This window comes from Carettochelys insculpta, chromosome 18, assembly GCF_033958435.1.
Source record: "Carettochelys insculpta isolate YL-2023 chromosome 18, ASM3395843v1, whole genome shotgun sequence".
NCBI classification, from domain to species: domain Eukaryota; kingdom Metazoa; phylum Chordata; order Testudines; family Carettochelyidae; genus Carettochelys; species Carettochelys insculpta.
In genome coordinates, this window is record NC_134154.1 from 8,974,873 (window position 1) to 8,992,491 (window position 17,619).

General features: G+C 50.9%; 1 protein-coding gene and 1 long non-coding RNA gene across 2 annotated transcripts; one reads left to right on the plus strand and one right to left on the minus strand.

Moving 5' to 3' along the window:
• Window positions 1–3,322: 3,322 nt before the first annotated feature.
• On the minus strand, window positions 3,323–10,911 carry LOC142022716 (uncharacterized). The gene is made up of 3 exons (XR_012648025.1): window positions 10,769–10,911; window positions 10,592–10,689; window positions 3,323–3,351 (listed from the first exon to the last, which is right to left on the minus strand). It is a non-coding gene; the product is annotated as an uncharacterized LOC142022716 (long non-coding RNA).
• LOC142022715 (transmembrane protein 17B-like) lies at window positions 9,594–13,507 on the plus strand. Its single transcript, XM_075012845.1, has 4 exons — window positions 9,594–9,699; window positions 10,616–10,719; window positions 11,092–11,205; window positions 13,190–13,507. The coding sequence occupies exons 1-4, from the start codon at window positions 9,594–9,596 to the stop codon at window positions 13,505–13,507; spliced, it is 642 nt and encodes a 213-aa protein (XP_074868946.1).
• The last annotated feature ends 4,112 nt before the right edge of the window (window positions 13,508–17,619 follow it).

Below are 17,619 nucleotides of genomic sequence, written 5' to 3' on the forward strand. Positions count from 1 at the left end.
ACTTTGCAATGCATAAGAAATCCGAGCTGGTTCTCCTGTCGTTTCATATGCACAGCAGCCACTGACTTTAACAGGAGCTAGATGCAAACCAATGTGAGAAACATCACACCCAGAGCTATGTTATGTCCCTGCTAACTGTAATCAGCTCGAGGGCACACTCTAATGGGGCACTCGGTCTTTTTATTGCATTCAAAATTTTAAAAGCTACAATGAACATGATTAGAACGAAGCCCCTCATGGTAGGATAATAAGTGTGTGTCAGAGGAGGGTGAAGGGAGGAGTGGGCAGTGCAGAGAATTTGTGAGAGAGTGGAGCTAAGGAGACATCTTATCTACTGTTGTCATCCTCTTTACTGATGAATAGTCTGATTACAGTTGGCTAATCCTCTCCTTGCTGTGGACACTCATAGGAAGAATCTGCATATTTATCTATCCCTCTGCATGGATGAATGTAATATATAACCTGCATAATAAAGTCCAAACTTCCAACTGATTATTGTTGTAATTTATTTGTGCTAAGCTGCCTCCAGATCTTCCACCCTTCCATTTTCGTGCTGAGGAGCTTTTCTCACAAATGGGGAGTCATCAAAGAATAGGGTCTCATACTGGTCAGTTTTCAGCCCAGTGCTAGTTACTGTCTTTCTCGATGACCTGGGAGAAAACACACAATCACTGCAGACAAAGTTTGCAGGTGGCACAAAGAGTGGGTGTGTTCAACAAGTCACTGACCCAGGGCAATTTGGATTGTTTGCTAATGCCACCAAATACAAGGTCATGCATCTAGGAACACTGGCAGGCAAGGCCGGGAGAGCAGGGTCTGAAAAGGACTTGGGCATTATGTACCCAGTTGAACACGTTCCCTTCCAGTATGATCTTGTGGCTAAAGGGGCTAATGCAAGTCTCAGACGTATGACTAAGGGAACACCAATGAGAGGTAAGAAAGTTATGTTACCTTTGTGTCAGGCACTGCTGGGACAACTAACTGCACATATACAATGCCCAGTTACAGAAGGTTGCTGGAAAGTCAGGCTGGGTTCAGAACTGCAACAATGACTGAGAGTCTGGAAAACAGATTACAAGAGTCCCGCCAGTTGGTCCAGCCATGCCGCCAGAAGGACCTTGTGTCTGCTTTCTGCATCATGCCTGTTCCCGATTTCTGCTCTGCTCCTGGATTCTGCCTTCACTACCAGGTCCCAACATGCTTCTGCTCCTTGCTCCACTTCCAGTTCCTGGCCTTATGGCTCACTGCTGAGCATCAGTTACCAGTCCTGGCACTGATATGTAACTCCAGCTCTGGTATGGCCCTTAGCTTTGGCATTTGGAATCTGACCCCAGCTCCAGTTCCCAGCTCTAGTTTTGTTTCAACCCCTGGCTCTAGTAACAGAAAAATGATTCTGCCCCTGCTGACTCATAACTCTGGTCCCTGATCACTAGGCAATACTGCCTACCCTGGTAATGCATTCCAGTGCTTCACCAGTCTCCTGGTGGAATAGTTTTTTCCTAATATCCAACCTAGCCGCTCTCCCTGTAACTAGTTCTTTGTTCTGCCATTTGTCGCTACTATGAACAGCCCCTCTCCATCCCCTTTAGAACTTCCCTTCAGGAAGTTGAAGGCTCCTATCAAATCGCCCCTCACTCTTTTGTAAACTAAATAAGCCCAAATCCCACAGTCTCTCCTCATAGGTCATGTGCTCCAGTCCCCCAATCATTTCATTGTCCTCTGCTGGACCCGCTCCAGTGCATCCACATTGTTTCTATACTGGGGGACAGGGCCCAGAACTGGATGCAATACTCCAGAGGTGGCCTCACCAGCGCCTAATAGAAGGTAATAGTAACTTCTCTAGATCTGCTGGAAATGCTCCACATAATGCACACCAACATGCCATTAGCTTTCTTGTCTACAAGGCCACACTGTTGACTCACTGCTTCACCTGTTACCCAGCAGGTTTTGCAAACAAAGCAACTATTTATTTACACAGACACACCCTGAAACTCTTCCTCCCCCACGTAAGTAATCAGTAAAGAACACATTCCTCAAGTGCCTGCTTCCACATTCCTTGCACCAGCATCGCTCAGGTCTTTAACTGAAGTAATGTTTTGAAAATAAATGAAAAAAAAATGTACCTACTTTTTTCAATTATAGCATTGTTCAAAAATGAAGAAAAACTATGGTTGGCATGAGGTTTTAGGGAGTAAGGTGGGGCAGGTGGTGGGCAGCATAAGCCAAGAGGTTGGAAGGTGTGTGTGGTGTCGCAAGACAGGGATGAGGGTGCAGAAGGCATGGCAGTTGCAGAAGTGAGGGCAGGGGACTCAGGGCAGGGGGCTGGGAGGTGGTAGGAGTTATCAAGGTTGCCCATAGCTGTGAGACTGGTGCTGCTCCAGTGGTGGCTCATCCCAGGGAGACAGGACAGTGCTCCCTGGCCAGTGACTCCTCCCGAGACAGGGGTATGTGGAGCTGCACACTTCTTGGGTGGTGGCTGGGGTGGTGCCAGCTGGCCCCAGCCTCCAGCTGTCTCTGCCCCCAAATCCTGCATCTGCTCTGGGGGTGGTGCTTTGGGGCAGCCCCTGCAGCCTGTTTGGAGGGGCACTCCGGGGACTGGCCAGGTTCTGGGAGCTGCCCTCTTTCAAAGGCTCCCTGTACTCTGCAGGCTGTCTTAGAGGAAAGCCAGGTTCAGGGGAACTGCCCCCCTCCAGCAGCCCCCTCACAGTCTTCAGGCTGTCTGGGAGCCAGGCTCTGGGGCGGGGGCTAACCCCCTCCAGCTTCCCCACCCTGCCACCTGCAGGCTGTCCAGGCAGGGACAGGATCTGGGGGCTGTCTCCCTGTCCAGCTGCCCCCCATGGTCTGCAGGCTGTCTAGAGGGACCAGGCTCCAGGAGCAAGGGGCCTGCCACCTTCCAGCAGTCCTCCATGGCTGTCTGGGTGGTGTGAGGTTCTGGGGCTACCTCGGGCATCCAGCACTCCCTCCCCTGGCCTGCAAGCTGTCTCATAGGAGCAGGCTTCAGGGGAATGCCCCCTCCAGCAGTGCCCCATGGCCTATAGGCTGTATGGGTGGGGTGAGGTTCTGGGGGCTGCACCTGGCCTCCAGCTTCCCTGGCCCACAAGCTGTCTGGGGCTCCCCCATTCAGAAGCCCCTGTGCAGCCAGCAGGCTTTCTATAGCAGGGGCAGGGTCTGGGCTTGTAGCAGGGGAACTACTTACCCAGTCTTTGGGGCAGGTAAGATGGTGGAGCCTCAGCCCTGCTGGCCTCTCTCTTGGTCCTGCAGCTTCCCCTCAGTGGGCACTCTGAATGTCTCCTCTCTGTGCCCCTCCCTTTTGCATCCCTCTTCTTTCTCTGCCCTCTCACTTTCCAAGTTCTGGAAAACAGCCCCATTCCCAGCACGTCACATTTTCCAGACACGACCAACCCCTGACCTTGTTTTAAGTTACGGTAACAGAAAGCTGCGTACCAAATGTGGTGGTCCGAGCTCTTACGGCTTAGAAAGAGTTCTTGAACAGACTCACAGAAGCACAGACAAAAACACACACACTCTAATATACATATATATAGTGGCAGACCCAAGGCAGTGGGATGTAGGACCATAATTTTTCCCCCAAAAATAATTACAGGGGACATCTAAAAAGAAAAACAAGGACAGTTGTGGAGGTCACAAGGCCAAAATGAGGGAGCCAGAAAGGGACACCGAGCAGGGAGACCTGGACAGCACCCACTGGCCCCGAAGACACTGAAGGAGCTGGTGGATGCTGCCCAGAGGAACTCTGCCCACATGCATGAGACAAGGGAGGAGCAGGAATAGGCCCCACAGTCACAGAGCACCCATACATCCAGCATCCTCCTCCTGGGCCGTGTCTACACTAGCCAAAAACTTCGAAATGGCCATTCAAATGGCCATTTCGAAGTTTACTAATGAAGTGCTGAAATACATATTCAGCCCCTCATTAGCATGCGGGCGGCCGTGGCACTTTGAAATTGACGCGCCTCGCCGCCGCGCATCTCGTCCCGACGGGGCTCCTTTTCGAAAGGACCCTGCCTACTTCGAAGTCCCCTTATTCCCATCAGCTCATGGGAATAAGGGGACTTCGAAGTAGGCGGGGTCTTTTCGAAAAGGAGCCGCGTCAGGATGAGCCACGCAGCGGCGAGGCACATCAATTTCGAAGTGCTGCGGCCGCCCGCATGCTAATGAGGTGCTGAATATGCATTTCAGCACTTCATTAGTAAACTTCGAAATGGCCATTTGTGTGGCCATTTCGAAGTTTGGGGCTAGTGTAGACGTAGCCCTGGTGTTACAGATGGCTACTTTAGCAAGGGCCAGGAGAAGGCTGATGAGGAGTTCCTGCAACTTTGTGGGGCCATGGACAGGGTGTGCAACGATCAGAGGTGTAGGGAGAAGTGCAGCCAGAATCTCAAAAATAGATCCTGGAGGAACCTAGAGAGGGTCTGTATCCTGGTGCACTCAAGATACACGTGTATAGGAGCCTGCTGGAGGGCTGATACAGAGCAGGTGAGTGGGTTTCTGTTTCCTGCATAGATGGCATCTGAGACTCACTAAGAGCTAGCTTGTAACAACTGGCTAATTAGACAACTGTGGCTAGTTAAGGCCAGGAGGCTCATCTTACAAGGGTGTGTCTACACTTGCATTCCACTTTCGAAAGAGGTATGCAAATTGAATTTGCATATTCTAATTTCAATAGAGCTTTTTTTCGAAAGAAGAAAGCCAGCGTAGACGCTGCTCTTTCGAAAGTAAGCCCCATCTTTGAAAGAATCCTTCTTCCCATTAAATAAAGGGAAGAAGGATTCTTTCGAAGATGGATTTACCTTTGAAAGAGCAGTGTCTACACTGGCTTTCTTCTCTCAAAAGAAGCTCTTTTGAAATTAGAATATGCAAATGTGTGTCACATATGCAAATTTATACCTCATTTACATTGTTGCTTTACCTCATTTGCATACCTCTTTCAAAAGAGGAATGCAAGTGTAGACACACCCACAAGTGTGGCCACCCCATCTAATGGAAGTGGGGAAGGAGAAGAAGGGGTGGATCAGGCTCTGAGTAGAGGTAGTGCTGAGAGAGCGGAGGTTTGGTGAAAGCCCAACCAGATACTTGAGTGAAGGTGAAAGGGGAGGGGTGGAACAGTCATACAGGGAAAAGGCTGCTGAAGCCATGGCAAAGGAGAATCCTCGTCAGCTGCCTCTTTTCAGAGTCCCTGGGCTGGAGCCCAGAGTAGTGCATGGGCCTGGGCTTTCACCACCCCGCCCCATGCCCTAAGGGGGAGCAACAACTGCTGGAGGGGTTTTGCCTGAGGCTAAAGACTTGCCTGTGATGAGTCTGGCTCAGAAGTGGGGTTCTTCACCTCTGGAAAGACAAGAGGCAGTGAAAGGGTCACTGTGAGCCTCTAAGGTGCTGAAGGGCCACCAGGAAGTGTGGGACCAAAGTGGGCGAGTGGGGCTCCACCACAATAGACAATTGACCCCAATTCAGTAATTCTTAAAGGATTTTGCAGCAAATGTACATTTCTGTGCAGAGTGTAATTAACTGCTGGGACAGATTACCAGGAAGCCTGGGGGATTCTTTTTCACCCAGATCTTCAAATGAAAACTGACTTTTTTTTCCCCAAAAAGATTTGCTTTAGCTCCATAACAAACTCTGGGAAGAGAGGCAGGAATCAAGGAATGAAATTCTGTGGCTTATGTTGCACAAGAGATTAGACTGTGTGATCCTTAGTCATCTAAAAATGACAAGAACAATTTAATAAAATCTTGGGTAGAGAAAGTGTTTGGGAATCCTGGTTTGGTAAGAATGAGCTGCTTTAAATGAGCAGCGATTTTTTGTTTGTTCGTTTTTTTTCCCACTCCAGCTTCTTCTCATGACTGTACTCAGCCAGAGGGCTTAGCTGGATTTTAACTGAGCTAATATACATTCCCCAAATACCCCTCCTGCAGCTAAATTCCCTCTGTGAAGCCAAGCCCAAATCAAGTTACAGTGGGGATAAGGCAACCTACCATACCTCTACTTCCCTTCCACATAGTCCAGCTATTATCCCATCTGATCTTTGTTCTTTCACTGTCCATGTAACTGGCGGTTCTTCAAGGTTGACTCCTCATCCATATGAGGGAGGTAAAGATCCTTGTTTTCCAGAAGGTAAACTGAGGCACGTAATATTTATCATATCTGTGAGATGTCTGGGCAGCTCTAAACATTGGTACCCGGTGGAAGTTTAAAAAAAATCTATTTTTCCGGTGCTAGGACCTTTACAAATCTGGTCCTAAATGACATGACCAAGGCCACATGAGGTATCTATGGTAGAACTAAGAACTAATCCTACATCTCCCTGGTGATCTCCCAAACTACTACACTTTGTACCCTCTAGTAAGATTTACAGCTGGCTCATGGGAATAGTCCACTTTACAAACCTTATTACTGAGCAAGTTCTCATGCATATATCCTAGATGGGAAACAATGAAGAACAGGGCCCCATTGCACTAGACCCTGTACAGACACACCGTAATAGACAGTCCCTTCATTGCACAGCTTACAAGCTATTGGCTACATGCCCAAAGGTGCACACAGTGGCTACGTCTACACGTGCACGCTACATCGAAGTAGCTTATTTTGATGTAGCAACATCGAAATAAGCTATTTCGATGAATAACGTCTGCACGTCCTCCAGGGCTGGCAACGTCGACGTTCAACTTCGACTTTGGGCACCACCACATTGAAATAGGTGCTGCGAGGGAACGTCTACACGCCAAAGTAGCACACATCAAAATAAGGGTGCCAGGCACAGCTGCAGACAGGGTCACAGGGTGGACTCAACAGCAAGCCGCTCCCTTAACGGGCCCCTCCCAGACACAGTTGCACTAAACACCACAAGATCCACAGAGCCGACAACTCGTTGCAGACCCTGTGCATGCAGCATGGATCCCCAGCTGCCGCAGCAGCAGCCAGAAGCCCTGGGCTAAGGGCTGCTGCACACGGTGACCATACAGCCCCGCAGGGGCTGGAGAGAGAGCGTCTCTCAACCCCTCAGCTGATGGCCGCCATGGCGGACCCCGCTATTTCGATGTTGCGGGATGCCGATTGGCTACACATGGCCTACTTCGACGTTCAACTTCGAAGTAGGGTGCTATTCCCATCCCCTCATGGGGTTAGCGACTTTGACGTCTCGCCGCCTAATGTCGATTTCAACTTCGAAATAGCGCCCAACACGTGTAGCCGTGATGGACGCTATTTCGAAGTTGGCGCTGCTACTTCGAAGTAGCGTGCAAGTGTAGACGCGGCCAGTGGGAGCAGGGAGAGAAGGAAGCAGTCAGAAGCTGGTCACAAGGAGCTCTGAACTATGTTTGTATCTGTTTGCATCCCTTCAGGCTGACTCAGAGGCGTTCTAGACTGCAGAGTGACGTTTGGAGTTATTGTGTGTGTGGCTGAGAGCTCTCGTTTTTACTGTGGGCTGTTGTGTTGTATGTGGATTGTGTTCTGCTGGGAGAACTGTGTGACTGGGTAAAAGCTAGAGAGAGCATTTTGTTTTCTTGGCTAAAGATGCTTGGGGATGAAAAGAACCGATCCGTTTGTCCTGTGCTCAGAGAAGGACTTTGTACATTCCCTGTAAGTAAAACAAGACTGCATGGACAAGCCTGCCAGATGCCAGCAATTTCTGCTTCTAGATGAAATATCCCTGAGGCCCCAGAATTTGACTGGCCACTCAACTCAGAAAGAAGCAACAGTGTTTTGAACAGGAAGTGCTCACAAATGTGCTTGTAGCTGTTTCCATCAATTCAACTGACTCTACAGAAATTTTAGTCTCCAGAGCGACCATCCTAGAATCTCATTATGTAGATGCTACAGACCCCCTCTTTGCGCCAGCAGATAGCACTCCACACAGTACTAACTACAGGAACATACAGGGATGCATAAAATGTTTTTTATTTACAACTATTCTATCACCTTGCTCCATATTAGGCAGCTAAATTCAAGGGGCAATAGAATCTTTGAGGTGACCAGACAACCTCACAACTCTTCAGCCGGCTGTGGCTTATTTTGCTCCCATTCGTGCTATTGGTCTCAGCCATCTGGTAGCAGGTCTCCTGTATTTGCCTCTGTCAACTTCAGATGGTCATTGTTGGTTTGAGCTGCATAGCTTGTATCTGCCGCTGAACGGCTGGGCCTCAGCCCTTGAGGCCTGTCGTTCACTGGTTATGCTGAGGTCACAATGGTCATAGTAATAGAATAGTAATTCTTCCATGCATGACCATAGTGCTGTTCCCTGAGTCCTACTGCCTCCACCATTGGGCTTGGTTCTATCCTGATGCTGTCTTAGATGGAGTTCAAGGTCCATCTTGGTGTTTCTCCCTCAATAATATTTGACTGGCCATCACTATAATTTAATTTGTTCTTTAACAGTTTCCATTACTGTTGGCTCCTGTGACCTAGCAGGAGAGGGATTCACTGCCCACAGGAGTCAATGCATTACCACTGGAACAAGCTGGGAATTGGCTGCTGAGCCAGGGCTGGTCAACTCAGCAGGCTGCTGAGCCATTCTAAAGGCCAAGTCTCTCCAACAAATCTCTCTCCCATTAGGGCTACAGAGTCCCACCATTGGTGGCCACAGCACTAGCCGGGGAGCTCACCTGTGTAGCTATGGTATCTGAAGGCAGTTGCTAGGTGAAGCATAGGTGCAAGTTAAGGCAGTAGTGCAAGGTGCCTCATGGCCTTTAAAGCAACAACAAAGCTAAATTAATCAAAGCAAAAGGCCCCAAAGGCCCAAGCATAAATAACTAACCAGGAATAATCCCTGATCACAAGACAGCACAGGGTGGAAAGCCACAGGGACTACAGGGCTGACAGGTAACCGCAAGACCCTACTTGATCCCAGCTTGGGACATTTCAAAGGTAGGAACACCAGTAGATGTCTGACCACAAGAATCTCCTAGTAAGTGATTGGCACACGTCAATAAGATTGACATAAAAGAATTAATAACCTAAGGGAGAAGGGCACTCCAACACTAGTAGGGCGAGGAATGAAAAGGTTCAGAACCCCTCCTGAATATGGGTTAGGCATAGTGGTGTCAGGGTAACACATCATGGTCTACATGTTTGGTGAGATGCATTGGAGGTAACTTCCCCTTCATCATCAACATCGGCTAATACATCAGGTTGTTTTGTAAGGTACTGGTGTAGGTCTGTGGATGTTTAGCTTATTCTGTATTATCTCTGACTACCTTGCTGGGTTCGAGTGTTCATAACTTGTTGACCTGTACTAATACATTTTTAAATATAGTACGATTTCCAAAGTGTGCACACCAGGTTCCCACTGAACAGGAATTCAGATAATATGGAGTCTGAGCTCCCAGAACCTAACAAATCCAGGTGCTTACTGGGAATATTTAATCAGCAATATAATCTTTATGCAATCGATAAATCAGGCAACACCTGCCCAGAACTCTTTTGCTTTCTGTGCTATATTCCCTCACAGCACATAGATTTATCCCCAAGCAGTGGACAGCTGGCAGCTTCGAAGGCCAGCCCTATAATTAAAGATAAAGACCTTCTCTTTAATACTGTCGTATCCAGGTCAAGAAGAAGAGCAGGCTCAGCTGTTGCTGATGGCTTTGCCACACAATATGCGAAGGGGCTTGACAACTTTCAGTGGATCTCTGTTCATCAACAATAAAACCAGGGACTGTGGAGCTGCCCAGATCTACCATCCAGGTATTTGGTAGCACAATAATCCTGGGGCCCAGGCCTGGAGCTGCCTGATCTCTGCTCTGCCTGCTCCAGATCTAGTGTGGCTTAGAGCATAGATTACAGAGGCTCTGCTTCAGGAGTGTGTTTGGGAGTTTGCTTTTGCTTTTACTGCTGCAAAGTGAAAATGTGCCCTGCTTTATTCTGTGCACAGAGGCTTTTGTCTCCTATAATGTGTTTGGAGAGAGGCAGAGTTCTGAGTAGCATCAGCTCCAGCCTTCCTGGCCTGCCCCACATGAGTGCTCATTGTGAGGGGCCTCACATAGTAAGGTACACCCTCCAGGAGATGGACTCCAAGGTGTGGTGCCAGCAGGTATGTGACAGAGCGATTGCAAGGGCTGAGATTGTAGAGGATGAATAAGGAGAGAGGTGGACTGGCTGATCAGGAACTTCTTGTGGGGGAGGGGGAGGAGGGGCTCTCTGGCTTGTCGTACAAGTCAGATCACAATGGTCCTCTCTTAACTCTATTGACCTTAACTCTAATACAAGAACGAGGGGCATTCAATGAAATGGAGGCAACAAGCATAAAGCTGATTAAAAAGGGAATTGTTTTTACAGCTTTGTGTGACAAACCTGCAGAACTCCTGCCGACAGATATTGCCGATGCCAAGATTTAGATGGGAATCACAAAAGCACCAGCCACAAATGTGGCACAGCTGGTGCTACTGACCGCCAGCAACAAAAACAGAGCTTCATGGCCCTGGCCCAGCTTGATCCCTTAGAGGGCCACGTTCCTATGTTCATAGACAGTATCTGTGTGCTGTGCAGGGCAGGCTGCAGTCACAGAAAACTGTTTAAATGTGGGGTAGGTGTCCTGCGAGACAGGGATTTGCAGTGTGGTAATGGGAGACCTGCTTACCTTCTGCCTTTCATTCTGGCTTAGGGCATGAGGTACTGTCCAGCCTGCCTCTTCAGATGATGCTGTGCTTCAATGTCTTCTACTTCCCATTCTGGTGCCTGTCAGAGGGGATAATGCTGGCATTAAAGGTACCATATAACTAGGGGGTTAGAGCCAGGAAGCTGGTTGAAGTCTCACCTCATGCATTCCTTCAGTGCCCTAGCCCTTTTCTTGCAGTCTGCCAGGCAAGCCTACATCCAGGGACAGCTGGCCAGTGTCTCATGGAGCCATGAATCCCCAGCAGAGGGACTGGGGGACTCCAGGGAGATGGTGAAGCTAGGGAAAGGGCCAGCACAGGAACCCCTCACCTAGAGCTTAAACCGGGAACATGATTTCATCTGTACCACAGGAATCATGGTCCTAGCAACTTGGTCACCCTGCTGCTGCCAGGGACAGGCCAACAGCCTGGATATGGTGTGATGAAATAGGGATGGTCTGTCAGTAATGCTTTCCTGTTACAGTATGGCCTGCTGCCTTGTTACTATCAGTTCCTTCTTGCTGCTGCCTTCTTGATTCTCATTTTAGCCGAAGGGTTTCGCTTGTATCTTGGATACACTGGAAATCTGCAAGAGACGGTAAGAACTGGGGTCGCTGTTTGTTCATGCATTCTTCTGCAGCCCCTGCTCCCAGGGCTGGGAGCAAACCTCACAATCCAGGGAGGGAAAGAGCTCCACCAAGCACAAAAGGGCCAGGATGCTCTGGGGCTTTACTGGCCCAGATGCCAGGCAGGGATAGTAGACTAGCGAATAGGAGCATCTGGCCATTTGAATGCAATACAAATAACACAACACTCTGATACCTGCCAGGAGCCTTCCCCCAGCCACCCTCCACAATCATAGACCTATGAGCCCAGGGTGCTCTTGATCCCCCAGTAGCGAGGAACGTAGGTCTGTCTCCGCCAAAGTTTGGGCTGATATTTCCAGAACCCTCCCATCCCTAGAACAGGTCAGGGCAACTCTGGAAGGCCCAATGCTTCAGGAGGTGCAGGGTGGGGAAAGGGTATAGATGGTGCAGGAAGAGTTGGGGGTAAGTTGTGGTGTGTGCTGTGGGGGCAAGGCAGTCTGGGTCCCTCTCTACTGCTGGCACCACATCTCCAGCTAACCTCCCAGATGGTCCTGGACGATTCACCCCCTGAAGCACGGGCCTGGGGTGGTTGTGTGGACAGCATGGGCTCTGCTTGAACTCCTTTTCGGCACCACCAAAAATTATAGCAACCTGGCACCCATGCTCACAGCCCCTCCCTGCTTCCCAACACACCAAATGGGGATGTGGACTTGTAGTTGCAACTGGAGGCTGCCTGACAGCCCAAGCTAGAGGCAATTCCAGCTCTCATGCCCTGGCTGGTGCTAGTTAGAATGGAAAGATGCAGCTGTGCCTTGAATTCACATAGGCTCTGCTTCAAATCTGTGTGCGCAAGAGGCCAGTTTCTTACACTCACCAGACAATGGCTGAGATCTGGAGGCCTGGCTGGGGATGGTTGGGATTCTCCCTGAGATGGAGCTGGGATTAGGAGAATGTAACTGAGTGATCAGAGGTAAATGAACCCAATGGCTCCAGATTTAATAACCTACAAATTCTACTGATAACAATGCTTGGTGGCTTGCCCAGAATAGTCCCCTCTTGACAATTCATGGAAATAGGGTAAGAACTGAATCTCTGAGTTGGACTTACTGTGGTGTGGTTTATAGATGCTGATGAGAATTTGCTTCAGGTTGGCAGGCTCTCTGTAGCCGAGAACTGGCCTACCTCCAAAGGTTTGTGAGAATGAGGGCTCATTGTCCAGCATGGGTTGTAGATCATTTATGATGCACTGGAGGGGTTTTAGTTAGTGGCTGTAGGTGATGGCCAGTGCAACAGAACAGAATTCTGTTTCCTTCATTAATGTCCTGTTGGAATGTATGTGGCAAGATTATCTGTGAAATTTAGAAGATTTCACCATTTAGTGTTAACACAGATTCCAAATGGAGGTTGACAGAGAAGCCTGTATCAAACAAACAAACATGGGCTCTACTTAATTTACATGTAAGCAGTAAACAGAATTGTCAAGCAGGGCAGACAAAGTGGGGGAGACAAAGTAGAGCAGAGTCCTCGTGGATACTTAATGCAAGATAAATTTACACTTTGGTTTACTGAGCACTATTTGTCCAAACAAAGTCTAAGTGACTTGCCCCAGTCACACAGGATGTCTGTGGCAAAGCAGAGAATTAAACCTTGGTATTCTAAGTGCTACAATAATGTCCTGCCCACTGAGCTACACTTCCTTAGCTCAGCAAGATCTGTTAGTGGACAACTTAAGTCAATTGACTCTCCTTTGGGACAAAAGTCCTAGAAGACTTTAGCTGGGCCCCATTGGAGGGTTAAGCAGACAACCAAAGAGAGAAATGGAGAGGCCCTTATAGTAATACTCAGGGGTTATGACTGTTCTAGAGCACAGAACTCCTAGTCCTAGGCTCCAAGTCACACCACATATACCCTTGATAGCACAGTCCCAAAGCTTCCCTTTTTAATGCTTGCTGAGGCATTTTCAAACTCTTCTCTCATCTTCCTGTGCCTCTGCAGGTACCTGAACTTGCTGGATTCCTGCTTCTGTCCTTCCTCATACAGCTGCCCCTCCTGCTTTTTCTCCTCACGGACGAGCACATCATTCGGCTGCCTCTGGAAACTGCTGTGCATTTAATTTACCTAGTGTTTCTTGCTTCTGAAATCACAGCTGCCTTCTTTGCACTTAAAGTAATGACAAAGCATCTTGCTGCACAGTTCTACCTGAAACAGTTTGAGGACACAGGCAGACAGTGGCAATCAGGACAGAACGAAAGCAGGATCAGCCCATCCAAGCGGAGAAGACTAGCTGGCCAGCAGGAGAGGGAAAGGAGTTGATGATATTACGTGAATGTGGTCCTCTTGCAGGAAGTCACAGTGCCAGAACTGGGCCAAACAGTAAACCACAAGGGTTATTTCTCCATGGAGTTGCAGGCACTGGTGGATCACAAAGGTCGTTTCACTGACATCAGCATGGGTGATCTTTAGGAATTCTGGTCTATTTAGAAAGCTCCAGAATGAACTTTCTCCCCAGACCAGAGAATTACCACTGGGGACATGGAGATGCCCATAGTGATTCTTGGTGACCCTGCTTACCCCTTGCTCCCTTGGCTCATGAAGATGTACACAGGCACCCTGGACCACAGTAACGAGCTCTTCAGTTACAGGCTGAACAAGTGCAGAAGGGTGGTAGAATGTGTCTTTGACCATTTAAAAGCCAAGTTCAGGTGCCTGCTGACCTATTTAAGCCGCAGTGAAGCCAACATTCTCTTTGTTGTGGGGGCTTGTTATGTGCTTCGCAATGTGTGTGAGGTATGGGGGGAAGGGGCGCAATAACTCAGTGATTTGAGCCCTGACCTGCTAAATGCAGGGTTGTGAGTTTGATCCTTGAGGGGGCCACTTAAGGAACTGGGACAAATAGACTTTTTTTTAAATTAAAAAAAAGGGAGGGTGCTTGATCCTGCCAAGAGGACTCAATGACCTCCCAAGGTTTCTTCCAGCTCTATGAGATGTAGATATCAGGAATAGTAGGGCGGTAGCCCCCAAAGTGTTGCTAGGGTCAGAGGAACCTGCATACCAAATGGCATGGTCTAACACTCCAATTAAGAGGGGCTCTTGAGCCAGCACAGATAGATGCACTCTAAAATATATATCACAGACCAGCAGCTTTACTTGGCTTTGCTCAGCTCTTTAACTGAGGTAATTTTTTGAAAATAAATGAAAAATTAACACTGTTTTCAATTATAGAATATTTCTAAAATGAAGAAAAATGAAGGCTGGAGTGAGCATTTGGGGTGAGGAGGGGCAGGTGGTGGGTGGCTTGGGACAGAGTTGGCAGGGGCTCAAAGGGGCAAAGCTCAAGGTAGAGGGGTGGGGTACATAAATCAGGGCAGGGGTCTCAGGACAGGCGTGTTGAAGTGGGGTGACACTGCACCCCACTGTGGCAGTGAGGGTGACACTGCAAAGGCAGCAGCTCCTCCCAGGGGTCCAGGCCTGTGCACCCCATCCAGTGACTCCTCCTGGGAGGAAGCAAGCTGGGGTTGCACACTTGTCAGGTGGGGTATGGGGTGCTGCAGGCTGGCCCTGGCCTCCAGCTGCCCCCCTTGGCCTGCAGCCTCTGGGGACAGTCCCTATCCTGCTGACGCCCACAGGACTTCAGCTTCTCCAAGGGGTCTTTGCTTGGGGTAGTGGCCACTCCATCCTGCAACCTGTTTCAAGCAGGGCAGCGCTAACTCTGGCCTCCAGCTGCCCTCACCCTGGCCCTGCAGCGGTCTGGGGCGCAACACTTTGGGGGCTACCCACAGCAGCCTGTGTGGTAAGGCACTCCAAGGGCTGGGCAGGCTCTGGGGGCTGCTCTTCCCTCCTGCAGGCCCCACTGCCATGACCTGTAGGCTGTTGAAGTGAGGTCAAGGCTATAGGCTGCTCCCAGCCTCCAGTGACCCCCATTCAGTCTGCTGGCTGTGGGGGAGCGAAGGCTCTTGGAGATGCTCACATCCTCCAGCAGGCACCCCCCTCCTGTGCAACCTGCAGGATGTCTGAAGTGGGCAAGCTCCAGGGTCATCCTGCCCTCTCTAAGACCCTCTAGCTTCCAGGGTTCTGGGGAAGGGCCAGGCTCCAAGCTTTGTCCCCCTCCAGCTGCCACTACGGCCTGCAGGCTGTCTGGGTGGGTAAGGCCCCTCTCCAACTGTCCCTTCTCTCTAGCAGCCTCCCTGCAGCTTGCAGGCTGTCTGGGTAGGGCCACATTCAAGAGGCTGCCCTCGGCTTCCAGCACCTGCTCTTGTAGTCTGCAGGCTGTCTGGGGGCTGCCCCTTCTCCTGCTGCACTCCCCCCTCCACAGTCTGCAGGCTCTCTGGTTGGGGAAGGGGGAGCCAAGCTCTGGAAAGCCACTCTCTCACCAGCTGCTCTCCATCCCCCGGCTATCTGCAGACCATCTGGAGGGGGGCCTGCCTGGAGGGGGTTGCTCCTCCTTCAACTGCCCCCCTCCAGCTACTCCCTCATGGCCTGCAGGCTGTCTTGGAAAGGCCAGGCTCCAGGAGCTGCCCCCAGCACCTCTGTCATCTACAGGCTGCTGGGTGGGGGGAGCAGACTCCAGGGGCTAACCTCTTACAGCCTGCAGGGCCAGACTCCAGGGCCTATACCCCCTCTAGCTGTCCTTCCCTCCAGCACCCCTGAATTGCCTGCAAGCTGTCTGGGTGGGCCAAGAGAACCTTGCTGGCTGCTCCCTGGATCCAGCACCTCCTGGATTCCCATGGCCCACAAGCCATCGGGGGACTGCCCCCTCTACAGAAGTCCACCTGTGCCCTATAGGCTCTACAGCGGGCAGGGGGAGGGGAAGGCTCTGGGTTTGTAGCAGGGGAGGTACTTACCCTGTCTTTGAGGCAGGTGAGATGCTGGAGCTACAGCCCTGCTGGCCTCTCTCTTGGTGCTGCAGCTGCCCCCAGCGGGCACTTTCAGTATCGCATCCCTCCTATCTGCCGCTCCCTTTCCACGTTCTGAGAAACCCTGGGTTTTCAGGCATTTCCCACTTTCCAGATACAACCAAACACTGACCTTGGTTTAAGTTAGGGTAAGAGGAACCTGCATACCAAATTTTGTGGTCATAGCTCTTACGGTTTAAGAGAGTTCTTGGCACAAACATAGCACAGAGTGACTCTAATATATACAGAGAAAGAGAGATTTCACTAATTAAAAAGTAGTTTTATTTAGTTCCTTTTGGGACTTGAATTTGGGAAGGTTGACCCTGAGCAATGGTTGCTGAAAATCCTTAGGGGCTGAACTCTGGGTCTCCACCTACTTTCCTGTGGGAGCTGCGGTCTGTTTCAGGGCCCAAGAGAAAGACAATGAAGTGTAGCCCACCCAAGCTTACAACTACACAGGGGCTCAGGGCTTCAGTGGACCTGAAGCCTCCAGAGAGCCCAAAAAGGAACCTCTCCTCACTTCACCCCAGCATAGAGCAGCAAGAGACAGCAGAAAGGGACCCTTCCTTGCCAACTCCAGCAGGAAGTCACCCAGGTAAGCTTGACCCCCAACCATCTGCCCCACCTTGAGCACCCTCCTGCATTCCAAATCCCTCATCCCCACCCATGCCTTGAGCCTTCATCCCCCAGCCAGAATCTTTTCACCCCAACCCTCTGATCCAGCCCTCAGCCCCTCAACTCCAGTGACACCCTAGAGCCCACACCCCAAGCTGGAATTTTCACGCTTTTCCACCCTAACCCTCTGCCCCAGCCCATAGCCCATCCCACACTCTCATCCCTGTGGCGCCCCAACTGCCACATTAATTTTATGTGCACCCCTATGACAGTGACATCTTGCACATGACATCGCTGCAGTATTGGCGCCCCTATTACCATTCTTTCTGCTCAGGGGTGGGAAAACTTAGGGGGAAGGCGAGGAGGAGGCCCCGCCGTGACACTGCTGGGGGCTGGGTTAGGAGGGGATAACCCCCTCGCTGAGGGTGGGCATGTGGTAGCCCTCACTGCCATAGACTATAGCCCAAGTAAGAGACCCCAGCCAGGCCCCACCAGGTGTGCGGCCGTGGGAGGGGCAGGGGCCAGGACCCTGGGGTCACAGCGGGGAGGGGAGAGGCACGGGGGCCACAACCAACTCCCCTGCCCCGGAAGGAGGGCCCGGGGCAACTCCCGCCTGCAGTCACTGCCCCCCGCGCTACACCGCTTGGAGGCTCCAGGGGCCTGGCCCGGGGCGGCGGCAACGGTCCCGTCCCGTCCCGTCCCTGCGGCGCGGGGAACCGGCAGCCTGCCCCGCCCCGCCCCGGGCTTCCCCGCGGAGGCGGGCGGGGAGCGTGGGGGCGCAGCGCCCTGGGCTCCGCTGCAGAGCAGGCTGGGAGCGCAGTGAGCTGCTCCTGCGAGTGTTTGAAGCACGTGAGCGCGGCCGCCCCAGGACCGTTCCCCCCCATCATCCCCGCGCGCCACTTGTGGCTCCCGCGACTC